This window comes from Lissotriton helveticus, chromosome 6, assembly GCF_964261635.1.
Source record: "Lissotriton helveticus chromosome 6, aLisHel1.1, whole genome shotgun sequence".
NCBI classification, from domain to species: Eukaryota; Metazoa; Chordata; class Amphibia; order Caudata; family Salamandridae; genus Lissotriton; species Lissotriton helveticus.
The window spans coordinates 1,891,536,344-1,891,553,417 of record NC_136067.1 but is presented as its reverse complement, the minus strand read 5'-3'; the positions used below and the strand labels follow the sequence as shown (position 1 = coordinate 1,891,553,417).

Sequence of the window (17,074 nt, the reverse complement as noted above, 5' to 3'; positions counted from 1 at the left end):
TATATTAGCTTTGGAGATCTTGTGACACTCTCTGGTGAAAGTAGTGTGCTTGGCATGGATGTGGTATGAGTTACAGATCATGTGCTTCAAAACAATCCAAAGGGAAATTGCTGCTTTGATTTGTTGCAATTCAGGCCAAAAAGGAGATGGGCAACTTGACTCTGGGTCAATCGAAGTTTAGATGCAGATTTATTAGGGAGGCCAGTTCTGGGACTCTTACAGTAGTCCATGTGTGATATCACCATTGTGGGTAAGAAAGCAGCTTTAAAGCATTTACAAGAGGAGTATGGGGCTTCTGTCAAACGGCACAACCAAAGTGCCAGCTTTTCTACTGGCTGGAGGTGGGTACCCAAGGACTGAGACCAGGGGAACAGAAGATGTGTTGAGAGACGGATCCAGTTAGCAATATTTCAGATTTCTCACTGTTCAACCACAGCCAATGTGTTTCTGTATCTGTTGAGGAAGCCGCGGTAAGGAGTGTGAGGGATTCAAAGAGATGCCAGAGCTGTTGTCAAGTTGTATGTGTAACTGGGCATCATCAGTGTACACATAATATTCTAACTCATTGGAGTAAAGAATCTTGCTGAGAAGGATAATGGAATAAATGGTAAGGTGTGTCTCTATGTGATTTTAAGTGGAGCCTATATAATTGCGATTATTCTAATATTGCCTGTGTACTCTGAGGTTAATTTTTTCCTGGCTTTCTCACCTCCCTGTGTTGAGGATTTGACTTGCTGGATGGAGGGAAAAGTTACATATTGTAATCTTAGTCATCCATCATTTCCAACCACGAATTCCTAAATAATCCTCCCACCTCCCTGTAAGAGGTAGTAGAAGGAATCTGTGAAAACAGGTGAGATCATTAATCTGAGCCTTTTGTCAGAATGAACTTAAAAATAAGTGCTACTGCTCTCCATTATTGGACTGACTTTCTTGAAGCAGTAGCCTACAGGTCTTTTACCTTTGAGGCTTGCGCTAGTTGTTTCCAGGTTTCCTTTTTTCCAGGTAATAGTAGGAAATGTCATTAAAATAATTTACTTTTCCTTCTCATTCCTTATTCACCGCTGTAGAACAGGTCAGAAATGGAAAATGATGATCTATAAATATTTTATGATTCTCAGAGGTGAGGCTGTGTTCTGAAGATGCATTATCCACTAACTGACGGTTTAGTTAGAGATAACATCAGTTGCAGTCTTTTGAACATTCACATATAGCATGCTGCTGTTGTTGAGACTTTCTTTTGTCTTTTGTTTTTGTCTAAGTTTGTCCACTTCCTCCAATGCTGAATCACGGAGATTATATTTGCCATCCACAGCCTTGTGAGAGTTACAACCATGGCACTGTGGTTGAATTCTATTGTGATCACGGTTACATGCTTACCAACGATTACCGCTTCATTACTTGCCGGAATGGTGAATGGGTTCCATCCTACCAAGTGCACTGTGTTCAAACAGGTATGAGATCATCAACAGAATGATTTAAATACAAGTAATATAAATGTTTGATCTAATTGGTTCGTCTCTGATTACAAATGATTGTGCAAATGAGAATTTGCTGTGTTAGTGCATTGTACTTAGCTCTTGCAGGTTTGTGGCATATCCATCTCTCTTACTCAGGGGTTGGCAGGGTACATATGAACAGATGTTAATCCTGCCTTTGGTCCCTGTTAGATACCAGTAATGAGATCCCTCTGTTTATATTTAGGGATAGTCCTCTTCAGTGATTAACACAAAGGTGGTGGGGCACATAATTCCGAGACATTTAGGGCAAAAGCAACCTTCTTATTAGCCATTAGAATGATTAGACATGTGTTAGGTGAGGCATTGTAGTCCCACATCTATAAAAACATGGGATTAAACTCTTTTGGGAATTCCCCTTTAAATTTTGTCCCAATTCACAGATCTTCACAAAACTCTCCAGAATCGAATGGATGTCATCTGTCAAACCTTCAGACAGTTTGAAGCAGTTTATTCAAACCTTGTTATGATTTTTTCCTGTTACACCGCACACTATATACAGGCTTTCACACAAATTACATTTTTAATTGGGATCGTTAGCACAATTCTTCCCTTCACACAGTTGTTCAGAGTTTGGAAAGTTACACTTGGATTTACCTGACCATACATTTTTAACACATTGGAGCTGATTCATAAAGGTAGATGTGCACATGTATATGTACTCACATGCATACTTACTTACACATACAACATTCACTTTTTTTGCGATTCACTGTTTTTTGAGTGGAGATTCACATCCAGGTGTAAACTTGTCTCCACCCCCCTCAACAGAATTTGTAATGTTACTGCTAGTAACTTTTCACTTTTAAACAATAGTTTAAAAGATTACCCACCCTAACTAACCCATTTGTATTTTTTTACTTTGGTTGCAAGTTATCTCGTTAATGCATTACTTTTTTATCTGTTAAATATAGTTTAAAAGTTTCTTTGTTTTTTTAATTAGGTTTATTTTTACAGTTTAAAAATCCAAGAATCAATATTTTTACAATTTTCTATCACCCATTTAGGTATCAAATTAATTTAATACATTTTACATTAATTCCTGTGAGTGGTATTTAACTTCCCTGCCTCCATTGTTTTCAATGGGAGTGTGTTTAAGTACCAATGATTGGCCATGTGTGGTGCTTGACTTACTTCAAGGCTGGACCGAAGTACTTTTGAGCCTGTTACAAAGGTTTAGGGCTGTAGTACCTTAGAGGTGTATTCTGTGAATTGTAATTGTCTTACTCTTTTGTTGTTGTGTCGTGTTTATTGGTATGTCCCTCTTTAACCCCTCTTTAAACAGTTTCTAAACCATTCCACTTTGTAGTAATTATTCCCCATTTTGCAAACACTACTCCTGTCCCTCCCACATTTGCTGCTGAATCATATACCCACATATTAAGGGATTTCTGCCACCATAGTAGAGACCTCTGCACAAAAACAACCAGAAAAGGCATAGGCACAGTTCTCTGGCTGTAGGTTCATGAATTGCATTTGTAGTACATGGTTTGTTATACTGTAGTACTAATTTACGTACTACAAAATGGAGTTTATTAATTAGGTCTATTGTGTACAGTATTACATGGTACATTAATCAATACTTCTAATTATAGTGTTTGTAAGCAAGTTATACCAATTTAACTTTGGCCCACGCTATTACTAGGTAGAAGGCAATACATTTGTTCCTTTCACAAAATTGAGACCTACACCCCGATTATGAGTCATGTAGTAGTAGTAGGTTAGCATTTCTGGGCTGATCTGCTCAATTATAAACTGAAAAGCCGCAATGATATTTACTGCAGGTGTAAAAATGGTATTATTGATTATATGCACAAGCATTAGTTCTTACGGTGTGCAGTAAATATCACATATGTTAAGCAAAATGCATTTACAAGGTTTTTGAATCTGTCAAAACCAGAAAAGTTGCCACTGAAAAACACTTCCACCAAAATCGGGAAGTATAGTACATTTTGCCAATTAATGATAAAACACAGCGATGACGGCGACTCAGGATGGGACGTCAGTGGAGCCATATAAGCCCCCTCCGACGCGCTGACGTCAGTTTTGTCTTTTTCCGTGCTGTCCACGGACCCGGTGTAGCGTATCTGGCCGTTTTTGGGCCTGCCATGACGATTTTTTCGTCTGAAACAGTGTGCCTGTTCTTATGCACTCTGGGTTCCAATCCTGTGGGTCCTGTGCTCGACAAACGTTGGGTACGGATCCACATTTTATTTGCATGTGGTGCTTGAGCAAGCACCACAACGCCGAGGAGTGTTGTGCCTGACAGCGGTTGACGCCGAAGGCACTGCAGGAGTGACGAATGAAGCTCTTGACGGCATGGTTGTCCTGGGCTCCCAGTTCCTCGAGGCATCAGTCGACTTCCCGGTCTGCAGTTAGCCAGTACAGAGGTCGTTCCCGTGAGCGTCGCTCTTTATTCCGTGGTCGACAACATGGGTCCTAGTCCCCGGCCACATCTCAGAGTAAGAGTCATCACAGAAGATCGAAGTCGCAGCCTTCTATGGCTCTTTCGACTCATGATGCGGTCTCCGGAGACTCCTCATGACCCCGTGCTGAGACCTTTACACAGAAGTCACTCCCACGCCTCCCCACTTTTCCAGGAGCCATGGCGACTTGGGCCCGGATGCAAGAGTATTACTATGTTCTTCATTTTGTTTTTAGACCCTCACCTTCCTCTGGAGCGCCTGCTGGCCCTTAGGAGGTCATAGGTGAAGGAACTGCAACCTCGCCAGCGGATTTGCCCTTGGCACAGTGATGCCGGTGCACAGCCCTTTGCATTCTACACCTGTGGTTCCGACCGACTCTGAAACTAAGTCAGTGGTTCCTCCGGTGGAGTTGATGCACGGCACTGTTGGGGGTCTTGCGAATTAGACATCCCCCTCGCATCCTTGTGCCTGCATCGTTGTTGGCGCCAACCGACGCACTTCCACCTTTTCATTCCGATATCAATACGGCGCCGTTTTGGTGTCGATCAATATCGTTTATGGAACCGATAGTTTGTAGTTCTGTGGGTAACTCGGAGGAACAGTTGGTGGAAGGACACAAGGAAGTAGATTCTATAGAGCAACTAGTGCTTATGGGTCTTCCTATTTTGGACATCTGGATTGCTGAGTTGGGTGAAGCAAGCGGGTTAGATTTCTCTCCTGCTTCTACTCTTCTTTCTCCTCCTGGTCTTGCCTCGGAGGCTAGTTCTTCCTTGGTGGATGTGTTGAAAAGGGTGACTGATACCTTACATTTGACTCTACCTATGGTAGAGAAGTCTACAGACCCTCCTATTGAGGTTCTTCATCCTAGGCAGTCAGGCATTGAACCAGTGCTTCCCTGTTTGTGAGGCACTTTATGATATTTGACTAGGGACATGGACTAAACCTGACACAGGTATGCCTGTGGACCGTACTGTTGCCCACAAGCGTTGCCCTGCCTCCAATGTCCACGCTTGCCTTATTCGTCAGCCAACACACCACAGTTTCGTGGTTCATGCTGCTACAGCTTCCCATGATGCGGGTAACCTTCCTCATTCTCCGATTGACAAGGAGACATGTTAGCAAGACTCTTGTGGAAAACATATCTTCTCTTCCACCAGTGAGGCGTTATGCTCCACTAACACCATTAGCATCCTCTAACACTTTTCGCATGTCTTATGGGATTCCTTGGTGCAGCTATTGCCATTATTTCCAGAGGCTAATTGGGACGAACTGAATCAGTTGATTTTGGATGGACGCCAGGCGGCCAGGTTGCTTATTGCTGTAGCTTTACGCCGATCCGCATGGCTTCGAACTTCTGGATATTCAGAGGCTTTCCAGCCAGTTTTACTTGACATGCCGTTTGATGGTGTTCACTTGTTTGGTGCCAGTGCAAATGCTGCCTTATGTAGGTTCAGGGACAAGCCTTATGGAGGTTCAAACCTTTAGCCTGTTCTCTTCTCTTTCTTTCGTTCAAAAATTGGAAGGGGATGTCCCTGTATAAAGGGTTCCCCCTTTTTAGGTCTCGGCTATAACGCGCTGAAAGCACGTTCTCGCCAGAGAACTATTGTCGGCGTCTCAGCAGTCTGAGACGCCGAAGTGAGACAAGACCTGGCCGCGCGCAGCGTTTTTCCATAGGATAACGTTGTGTGCGCGGCCAGGTCTTGTCTCCACGGCATGCAGGGCAGACAGGATCGCGTCGCGCGCCTCTCTGGAATGCAGGGGGAGTCTGCAGAGGGGCGCACGGCGCTGTTCACGAGGCGCGCGGCGCTCATAAACAAGCTGGCTGCCTCTTCTCTCACCCGCCCTCCCACCTTCAGGCTCTCCCTCTTCAGTTGCTAACTCCTCCTTGTTGCAACAGTATTTGATGGCTGCAGATTTCACACCCTCAAAGTCCTCTTTTTCTCCAAGTATTCTCTCGCTACCACCTGTGCCGATCAGCTCTCTACAGACCCTCTCTGACATGTATTTAATTTATTTTATAGTGATAAGCATCCCATTGTAGTGTATTGAGTAATGTAACGTTTGCTTTTGTATGTTGCTCACTTGTAATGTTGTCATGTATCAGTTCTGTTCCTACTGTGAAGCGCTCTGACACCTTCGGGTAAAGTCCGGGCTATATAAAAACGCCTAAATAAATAAATAAAATTGAGCGCTTTACGTCACACTTGTTATGCATAGCTCATGACTCATAAGCCTCCAGGAGGGCGAGGGGGCGGCGTGTGCTTAGGAGGCTCGAAGGGGAGTATGATGACCGTGTAAGTGCTGAAAGTGATCCCCTCCTTACCCTGACCAGGAGGGAGGCTATGCAGCCCCCCCCTGCAAAGGCTGCCGGGAAGTGACATTCGCAGCTGTACGAAGGAATATTTTACAATGCAAACAGTGGCGCTGTGCAACAGGCCCCTTCCACAGGTTGCGCTTGCAGCTTCTGACAGTGTTTGTAAGTGCTGGCTAGAGAGGCGTGGCATGGGCGGGTGCCGGTTCTTTACTACAGATAGTGGGAAGAAGAGCGAATAAGCACTATACACGCGCCTCTAACAAGCCGTACCATGCCAAGGAGACACATAGCGCCTTACAACACTTCCAGATAAATAAACAGCGCAACAAAGCATAGGATACGTAAAGTATGTTCCGCCGTCAGACCCCGGATCATTTGAATTCTGAAATGTTAACAATTCAGGTCATGAAAATGGTAAAACCTCGTGTGTCATTTTAAACGGATTCCTGTGCGCAAAACACGACCACACATCCCCTTTACACGTTTCAAAGGGGTGTTTCAGGTAAAGCCCTGGGGTTTTACTGTGAAGTGGTGAGTTTCTTAAGACTGAGTCACCCAAGACACGCAGCCAGTCAGTTTCTGTGGGACAACTTGTTTTCACATTGCTGCAGGGTTAATGTATACAGCACCAGACTTGTATTTTAATACAATTGATTTTTAATCTAACAATGTCGTCTTTCTTAATCTCTAATATTTTACAGCACATACAGCGAACACTGCCATCTCCGGGTGCTCAGTAAATTGGTGCAGTTATTAAATATGTTTATTTTATCGACCTCCGAGGGATACAAAGCTGGGTTAATGCACCGCAAAGCTATTGGCATTGTAAATGACAATGTCATTTTTTTATGTTTTCAAAAGTAAAACATAAATAAAAATGATGTCATGAGCAAAGGCAATGGCTCGAACTTTAACAATGCCGAGACCATTGCATTGTAAATGCTTGTTGTCATTGGTTTCACATCACTATTGTTATATGTTATATACACCAGATAGCATGTTACTGCCTTGGCAGACCCCTCTTTTCATTCAGTTCTTTTGGTGTTGGTGACTTATTGTCTTCTGGAGACCCTACATTGGGGTTTTTCCTACCCGTAGGTGATATTTTTGATTCCCCTGGTGTGGGAACCCTCTCTTGAGATTTAACTCTTTTTCATGTGACGTTGATTACTTGGGCTACTTGCCCTTTGTTCTTTTCATTTACTATGGGTCTAGGATTCTGTTACTCCAGACCTATTATTACATTGGAACCTCCGTTACTTGGTTGACCGTTTCTTTTTGGCAACCTCTTACCTCAACCACATGTATCCCTTACATGTGAGAGTACAACTTTTGGTTTACACTCCTTTGGAGTTTTTCCTTCTGCATCCTATAATGCAGAGACTTGACATTCGATCATTGCAAATTGTGGCACAGTTTTTCTGGAGGCTTTTCTTTTATGACATCAAGGCACTCTTATCCCTTCGGTTGACCACTCTTCTCCTGTGGGATAAAGGATGCATCCATCTTTGTGGGATTTGGTGTTGCTCGCACTAATGCTGCGTTATGTTACGTCTTCTGGCTGGAGTTTGGATATGGTCTGTCTCCTTAGAGACATTTGTTCCCTCTCTATTATGCTATGTGATCCTCTATGGCTTTCTACCGTTGAGAGACCATTCTATGAACCTATGATCTGTTCATCCTTGGACGGATGTGTATACACATTATATGTGTATATTTCTGTGCCCTTGTTGGCCTTACAATCAGATTTCCTTTTCCTCCTCTATCTTGTGGCTGATTTTTCCGCCTGAAATTCCCGTTGGAAGCTTCAAGAGATCTCTTTATTTTCTACATCTTGACCTTCTGGTCCTGTATGAGCTTGTTTGTCAAGTGTTCTCTTTCATGTCTATTACTCTAGGGGAGTACGTGCCTATTGGGATGCTTCTAACAGATGATGTTGTCTTTCAGCCAAGTCACAGCACTATTCCATGAAGGTGCGATTCCCTTTTACATAGTTATATCACTTGGTACTCTGAGCGAGTTCCAGTTCCATGTGTCTGTGTGTGTATGGAGTAACCCTGGGCGTAGCTACGCAATGCAATGCGAGGCTAAGCAAGCTACGCGAGCTGCGTAGTGCGGTAGGGATAATGCTGTTCGTACTCATTGCACAGTGCTGGATGCTTGTCCGCACTGTACAATCTTTGCAAACGTCATCTTACACAGTGCACGCGGTCGTTATCTTCTGCTCAAGTAGATGTGTACTCGAGCAGCAGTTTTCTCAACGTGGACTGGTAGTTTCTCAGTGAGCATACGCGACCACTCGCAATGAGAAACCTCATCTACCCGCGTTGAGAATCTCACCGGGAGGTTTATTTTCCATGCTCGCGATCGGCAACTTGATGTTGCTGATCGCGAACGAGGAAAACGTCTCACCGGGATGTCATTTTGCCCGCTCGCGGTCACCAACTTGACGTTGAGGACCGCGAGCAAGCAAAAAATGCCTGCTACGCTACGCATTTTTGCACTGTGCTACGTGCAATTCGTGTAGGTGCCCAAACTATGCAAGCATAGCGTAGTCCTACGCCCAGGGTTAGTATGGAGTACTCGTAGGGTGTTGCCCGTGTGTTATTGGGCTGATATATACATTCACCGTTCCGTTCGGTTCCAGGTGCCGTTCGCTGCTTGAGCCCTGCCTTGTATTTCCCTGGAGGATTGTGGAGATTCCAGAACTTCACTGCCTTTCTTGTGTGGCCCCTGATGCTGGCCTGGAACTAGTGACTGACCCACGCTATTACCGGAGAGTAGCGGGTGCAGGGGACTGCGAGGACCAGCATTCTCTGTTGCTGTCAGCTGGTGCCTCTTCCCCTAATCAGCCCGCCTACCCGCCCCTTTTTAAACAAGGATATTCCCGTGCATCGCGGGACGCGCGCAGGACTAGCCCAGGCGAAGGGCAGGCCCGTTGTAGCCCGTTCGAGCCCGAAAGAGACTGGACTGGGCTCACTCCCTTGGTTCTTCGCCTCGAGGAACTTGTTGTATCTATCAGTTGTTTAGTAAGTCCTGGTTGTAATAGATTGCTTGTTATGTCTACACGTGGTGGCAGGAATAAAAATGTGGCAGGGGGATCCCTCCTAACTGGAACACTAGATAATTTTATAACGAGGGCCAACTCTGTGATAGATCAGGGAATTACATTGATGGAACGCAGGGTCTCGCAAGATTTAGCCATGGCAAATAGATCATCCATAGGCTATCTTGCGAACGCCCGTACACCCGAAAATCCACATATAGGTAATATCATAGAAATCCAGGCACAGGTATATCGTTCCCCCACTCCAATAGATCAGTCTGATATTCAATCGATTACTGACTTAAACTTGTCTCAAACAACAGAGGACAACATAGAGGTTAATGGGAGGGAGGACTCAGAAATCGTAAAAATGCAATTACGTGAGAGGAAGGAGGGAGCTAAACCTAAAAGAGAAAGGGTAAATACAACTATAGGGGGAGGAAGAAAAGCAAACGTAGCTAAGGGCATGAGTAGCATGGCCACACCCCAACAGCAGAAAGACACTGTGGCACTGGATATTCCTCACCCACCGGTCATACAGACTGAAGGACTAGCACCTGTGGTGAGGTTAGAAACCATGGAAATAGGAGATGAGACTGCTGATACATTGTTGATAAAAATCGGGGCTTTGCTTAAAGCTTCCATCGCCCCGCTGGAAAATAGGCTTAAAAGGATTGAAAAACAACTCTCCTGTTTAGAAGTAAACTCTAAGGGTTGGACAGAGGCGATGAAAGGAAAAAAGGTACCACAATGTGCAACAACGAAAACAACTAACTTGGTGGTACAAAAGTCTAGTAATACATCGACTTCTGCCCAAACAGTGAATCATATTGTCACTAACGCAGTAGTACCGACCCCCTTGGTCAAATCGCCTGTTGGAGGTAAATCCACAGAGGGGGTTAAAAAAATCGGGAAAAATCCAAATAGTGTACTTAGAGGGGATTTAACGCTTGGTGTACCGCTGAGAAAACATACTGTAAATTTACCTCCCGAAGCAAGCCCCTACGTGGGTATATTAACAGGAGTACCAGAGTTAAGAACTCCCAAGGAGGAATCCTTTGCGACTCTGAAAAATAAAGTGTCTCATTGGTTAAATACCAATCGGCCTTTGACGCCCTATATTACTAGCAGAATACTAATGGTGCGCAGAGCACCTTGGGTGGGTACAACTACTAAAACAATTCCAGGAGACACTGTATTTGTTAGTTTTAGCGACACACGCATGGTAGAGCACATATGTAACTGGAGTAGCAGGAGCTACCCTAGCGCGCAGTCACCCATAGAAGTTCGACCGTTAGCATACTTTTATACACGTAATAACCCATTGAGCTATGAGGACGAATGGACAGGTGTTACACGGCATAACCGGGGCAGGGCGCCAGACCAGGATTATAGACAGGATGCCATATGGAGAGGTGTTCACGTAGATAATCGTTTTAGCTGCCTAGAAATGGTGGATTGACATCAGAGCACAAAAAAAAAAACACAGGCCCCAAAAGGGGTAACACGAAAGATTACTATCCAAATCCATCAAACAGATCATGCCCCCTAAACCATAGTACAGAAATGGAATTGGTGAGGGAGAATGCATCATTATTTGATGGAAGTATACGTCAGAGGGGATTTTGCTCACGGAGGGCTCAGTTAAATACCTTGCCTAGCCCAAAATCCGATGCACAGGAATACGGGAGTCCACTAGATCTTAGGGAAACTGAAACGCTTACAGTAGCTATTTCCCCAGTTTTAAATAAGCAAGCTGCCTTCACTAAGTTGAAGGATGATAATGACTCCATTATTTTTCTGTCATGGAACATAGCGGGTTTATCGAGTAAATTAAAGGTACTAGGGTGTGTGCCCTATATAGAACAATTTACTATTATCTGTTTCCATGAATGCTGGGACAGGGAGGAGACTCATTTAAATGGTTTTTGTACCTTCTTTTCACCTGCCAAGCTTTCGAAGAGGGGCAGAAATGCGGGGGTTTATGTATTTATATAGCTAATACTGCAAACATCACGGTTAAAAAGAGCCTCTTAGGATCAGACTATTACCAAATATTGGTTTCATCCCTGGGTGGAAAACAAATTATCATCTTGATTAATTTGTATAACAATATCCCTAGGGAGGATATAAATAAGACACTGGTGGATCTTGCGTGCAACAATGAATTGAAAACTCACAGGAGGACGTTTGTGTAGTTTTGTTGGGGGATTTAGATTGCCATTTATGCACCCAAAGTAACCAAGGTGTTTGTGGGATGCTAAATCTGAAAGGTGACCCCTGCACACACTTTGAGCACTCAAGTGTTGGGAGTGTTTTTAATTCCCTGATCCACTTATTGGATTTAGGGTATGGAAACGAACTATGTAGTCCGCAGGTCCCCTTTTTATCAACTTTTATTGGTAGGGGTTCCACCACAGTGATTGACTTTGCCTTGATCTCAAATAGTCACTCTGGTCACGTACTAGGTTGCTACACAGGAGAGTCTGTATTGAGTCTGTATTGAGTGATCATTATCCCATTTGTCTTTCTATGGCTTCCGCCCAGAACAGTAATAAGTCTGGTAATGTAGCGGAAACCCTCTACAAATATGGGATAGCATTAGCTAGGCAGAATGGGTACAATATAAAGAACAAAGTTGAGCCTACGAAGTTTATGGCATCTCTATTAAAAGGCGCATCCCTGTGTTGGGCACACTTATATGGAGCTGTGTGTGGTGAGACAACACAGTGTGTTTCCAAACAATTGTAGTCAATAAAGTATCAAAGTTGAACGTTACAGGTAAACGTTTAATCCAAATTTGTCATGTGCAATAAACCATATTATATTCAAATGGATTTGCAGACCATCAGTTTATATCGTTTGAAACTGTACATAGCTCCGATGCATTTCGGACAATCTTTGTCCTTTCTCAAGGAGCTCTAAAACAAAAAGGATATATGACCATATCAATATCATGGAGAGTTAAAGAAACAAAAAATATTCAATACATTTCGATATAACAAAGTTAATGTGACGGTTGTTAGACATGCATTAGATTGTGGTGCAAATGGAGTGATGAGATCAAACGGGGATGACTAAAGAGACATAGGTGAGGGAAACTGAAAGAGCGTAAGGCCAACGGCAATGGCACAGGTAAAACAGTTCAATAAGACCCAGTATCATGGGTCAAAAGCGGGAACACAATAATTCAGGAAATGCTCAAGTGGTGGTGTGAGAGCGGGTGCAAAGTGGTTCAAAGGTTCACGAGCTGCAAAAAAGCAGCTCAATAAGCTAGCGGTCCCGTAATGGTGTACCGCTCGCTCGGATTTTAAAGAAGTGATGTGGTGCGCTCAAAGGGCGGTTAGCGGGCAAAGGTGGTCAAGCTTACCGAGGTAGTCTCATCGACGGAACCTATGATGGAGGTCTGTGAAGGTGAAACTCCGCCGAATGAATGCGGAGTTTTGAAAAAAGACTGTGGAAATGAAAAACGGACTAGGTGAAGTGTAAGTTAGTCTGGTTACAGCGTAACGGGGGTGGCCATCTTAGAAGGGAGATTGGAAAAAAAAGGCATTAGGAAAAGGTGAGGAAAACATGGTATCAATCGCAACAGCGAAACAGTATTACAATGCATCAATGAATGCCCAAAGGCGGCATTATAAATAGCAGCTTAGCTCAGTCCGGTCATTAAGACCAAAAGGTTTCTGTGTTTGTAGCCTGTACATCCAGGCTGTCTCTCTCTGTAGCAACGTTTTGTTGTTGTCTCTGCCTTCTTTTGGTTGAACAATCTCAAGGACCAGATATTTGAGTTGAGATATGTTGTGGTTCGCTTCATTGAAGTGAAGCGCAATGTTAGATTTGGAATTCTTGGTCCTGATATTCGACTTATGTTCGTTCAGTCTTGTTTTAATCTTCCTACTTGTCTTTCCCACATATGTTTTTCCGCATGGGCACTTGAGGAGATAGATTAGATTTGAAGAATCGCACGTGGCGTCAACATTCAACTTGATATCAAACCCTCTCATTGGGTGGCAGATCGTGTTACCTTTAATTACATTATTGCAGTTGCTGCAATGGTAGCATGGTCGAGTTCCAGTGAAGGTGGTGGATCCCTTTATGGCAAAAGGTTTTGAAAGGATTTCCTTGAAGTTCATGGGCCTGGTGTAGGCGAAGATCGGGGGATCATGGAATAAATCACCGAAATCCGGTTCCGATGATAAGATGCGCCAGTGTTTTTTGATGATCTGTTTATATTGGTTGCTTGAGGTCGAATACCTTGAAACCAATACCATTCGATGGCTTTCCGTCTTAGGTTTGCTGGCTAAAGCATCTGTTCTTGAGATGTTAGATGCACGGTCCATTGCGTCTTTAAGAATGGTTTCCGGATATCCTCTTCGTTGGAATCTAGATGCCATCTCAGTGATTTGATTCCTTCTAATGATCGGGTCAGAAACTATCCTGGTTACTCTCAGCATCTGGCTGTAAGGTAAATGTTGTTTGAGGGAATCTCGATGAAAACTGCTGTACAGTAACGCATTGTTGCGATCTGTAGATTTCCTATACAGATCCGTCTGTATGCCTTGTGGGGTTATTTGGATGAGCACGTCCAAGAAAGCAATTTCTTGGAGGTCAATGTTCCAAGTAAAGTCTATACGATCGTCCTTGGTGTTGAGGTCCCTTAAGGCCCGTTCTAAGCTTTCTTGGGGGCCTTTCCAAATGAAAAGTAGATCGTCGATGTACCGTGTATAAAGTTTGAGATTGACCATCCATGTTCTGTTCTGGTATATGTAGTTATGTTCGAAGTTACCCATGTATAGGTTCGCGTAGGTAGGGGCCGCACAATTGCCCATAGCCATTCCGGACATTTGTAAATACCAGGTTTGGTCGTGTTCAAAGTAACTATGGTATAGTGTGTATATCATCAGTTCTAAGATGAAAGGTTTCAAAGGGTCGTTGATTCCTGACGTGAGCAAGGCTTGTTCCACCGCGTTAATACCTCCTTCATGCGGAATGGAGGTATATAAGCTTCTTACATCTGCAGTGCAGAGTATCAGTTTCTCATTCTCAACAAAGTTCAGTGTTAAAAGTTTATTGAGTAGTTGTGTGGTGTCCTTAATGTAACTGGGTAATGACTGAACCATTGGTTGTAGGTATCGATCTATGAATTTACCTGTAGGCTCATGAATTGATCCTCTAGTTGAAACAATTGGGCGGAATGGTGGATCCAACAAGTTTTTGTGTATCTTCGGGAGCATAGTTATTGAAGGGCTCCGTGGATGTTCCGTAATCAGGTATTTCTTCGTTCTTTCTTCGATAATTCCATCCGTTGCGGCTTTATTAACAATGGACACTAATTCCTGTTTGTATTCTTGCGTGGGATTACCGTCTAAAGGCAAGTAAACGTCCCAATCCATGACATGTTCCATGGTTCTTTGTCTGTAGAGTTCCATGTTAAGAATAACAAGGGCGCCTCCTTTGTCGGCCTTCACACATTTTATCGCCGGATTTTTGGCAATATTTCTAAGAGTATCCATGTCTTTCGTCGTGATGTTCTTATGAGTCTTTTTACGGAAGTTGATTCTGGAAATATCCTGTTTCACTAAAGTTTCGAACATGTCAATACTTTTGTGACTAACTGGTGGTATATAGGTACTAGAGGGACGTAAACCCAGGAGTTCATCAGGTTTTGGATTAGTGGCTGGCTCTAAAACTTTTTCGAAGAAATGTTTGAGACGAAGTTTCCTTGTGAGTTTGAACGTGCTGACGTCCAATTCAAGGAGGTTAGTGTTGCTGGTGGGAACAAAAGTCATGCCTTTTTGAAGGATCTTAATTTCGTGTTCGGTCAGGATGGTGTTCGAGATGTTAATTACTAGCGGTGCTTCCTGGTTTTCTTGTTGGGCTTCTGAGGTTGTTGGATTTCTCCGTTGTCTTTTTCAGCCCTCTTTCCCCGTCGGGGTCTGCGGTTTTGTCTGTACCTTCTCCTAAAAAAGACTCAGTGGAGGTTGAGTCGATGTTTTGAGCTGTAGGTGTTTCCCTAGATGCTTGAGCAGACGTAGTTGGCCCTGCGGGTGTCCTCCTTGGGGGTCTGTTGGTATTGTCACTCCCTGAGGATGAAGTGTCTGTGTTGGGATTAAAGGGTTTGTTTCTCCGACGTTGCGCATAAACGTCGGCCCATGTATACACCTCCCCTAGCTTGTAGTCCAGGGTATCCCGTCGAAATTTTCGTATCTTCCTTTCATTGATTTCTCTTGTGTGTCTGTCCAGTTGAGCGGAAATGTCTTCTAGGGTGGCTTTTAATTCTTCGGGGGTGCTCAGCTCTTTTAGTTCACTTTCAAGAGTTGTGATTTCCTGGGTAAGATCAGTGAGTATACCGGATAGTTCCTCCACAATTAACAAGATTAAATCGAGGCTGCACTTGTTCAGGATGGCGTTCCATCTCTCAATAAATTGTTTGGAATTCTTACAGAGTGAAGGTTTCAATGCTATCCGAAGACTAGCAAAACAAAGGAACAATGCATCAAGCAACTGCTTTATCTATCAAGACGCCAAATTAACCAGAAGTTACACGCCAACACCTTGATAAAATATCATAAGGTACTCCGCATTCCCCGTGGCCTTCGGATAGCATTGAAACCTTCACTCTGTAAGAATTCCAAACAATTTATTGAGAGATGGAACGCCATCCTGAACAAGTGCAGCCTCGATTTAATCTTGTTAATTGTGGAGGAACTATCCGGTATACTCACTGATCTTACCCAGGAAATCACAACTCTTGAAAGTGAACTAAAAGAGCTGAGCACCCCCGAAGAATTAAAAGCCACCCTAGAAGACATTTCCGCTCAACTGGACAGACACACAAGAGAAATCAATGAAAGGAAGATACGAAAATTTCGACGGGATACCCTGGACTACAAGCTAGGGGAGGTGTATACATGGGCCGACGTTTATGCGCAACGTCGGAGAAACAAACCCTTTAATCCCAACACAGACACTTCATCCTCAGGGAGTGGCAATACCAACAGACCCCCAAGGAGGACACCCGCAGGGCCAACTACGTCTGCTCAAGCATCTAGGGAAACACCTACAGCTCAAAACATCGACTCAACCTCCACTGAGTCTTTTTTAGGAGAAGGTACAGACAAAACCGCAGACCCCGACGGGGAAAGAGGGCTTGAAAAAGACAACGGAGAAATCCAACAACCTCAGAAGCCCAACAAGAAAACCAGGAAGCACCGCTAGTAATTAACATCTCGAACACCATCCTGACCGAACACGAAATTAAGATCCTTCAAAAAGGCATGACTTTTGTTCCCACCAGCAACACTAACCTCCTTGAATTGGACGTCAGCACGTTCAAACTCACAAGGAAACTTCGTCTCAAACATTTCTTCGAAAAAGTTTTAGAGCCAGCCACTAATCCAAAACCTGATGAACTTCTGGGTTTACGTCCCTCTAGTACCTATATACCACCAGTTAGTCACAAAAGTATTGACATGTTCGAAACTTTAGTGAAACAGGATATTTCCAGAATCAACTTCCGTAAAAAGACTCATAAGAACATCACGACGAAAGACATGGATACTCTTAGAAATATTGCCAAAAATCCGGCGATAAAATGTGTGAAGGCCGACAAAGGAGGCGCCCTTGTTATTCTTAACATGGAACTCTACAGACAAAGAACCATGGAACATGTCATGGATAGGGACGTTTACTTGCCTTTAGACGGTAATCCCACGCAAGAATACAAACAGGAATTAGTGTCCATTGTTAATAAAGCCGCAACAGATGGAAT

At 43.7% G+C, this 17,074-nt stretch overlaps 1 protein-coding gene across 3 annotated transcripts in view; it reads left to right on the top strand.

The window, feature by feature from the left end:
- The window catches only part of SUSD4 (sushi domain containing 4), a 157,575-nt gene that overhangs the window by 90,466 nt on the left and 50,035 nt on the right, over nucleotides 1–17,074 (top strand). For 2 of the 3 annotated variants that reach the window (XM_078649834.1, XM_078649837.1), the window contains exon 6: nucleotides 1,263–1,454. In XM_078649834.1, coding sequence (XP_078505960.1) covers nucleotides 1,263–1,454 — 192 coding nt within the window. The remainder of the gene's footprint in view (nucleotides 1–1,262; nucleotides 1,455–17,074) is intronic. The other variant, XM_078649835.1, reaches the window with a different exon arrangement.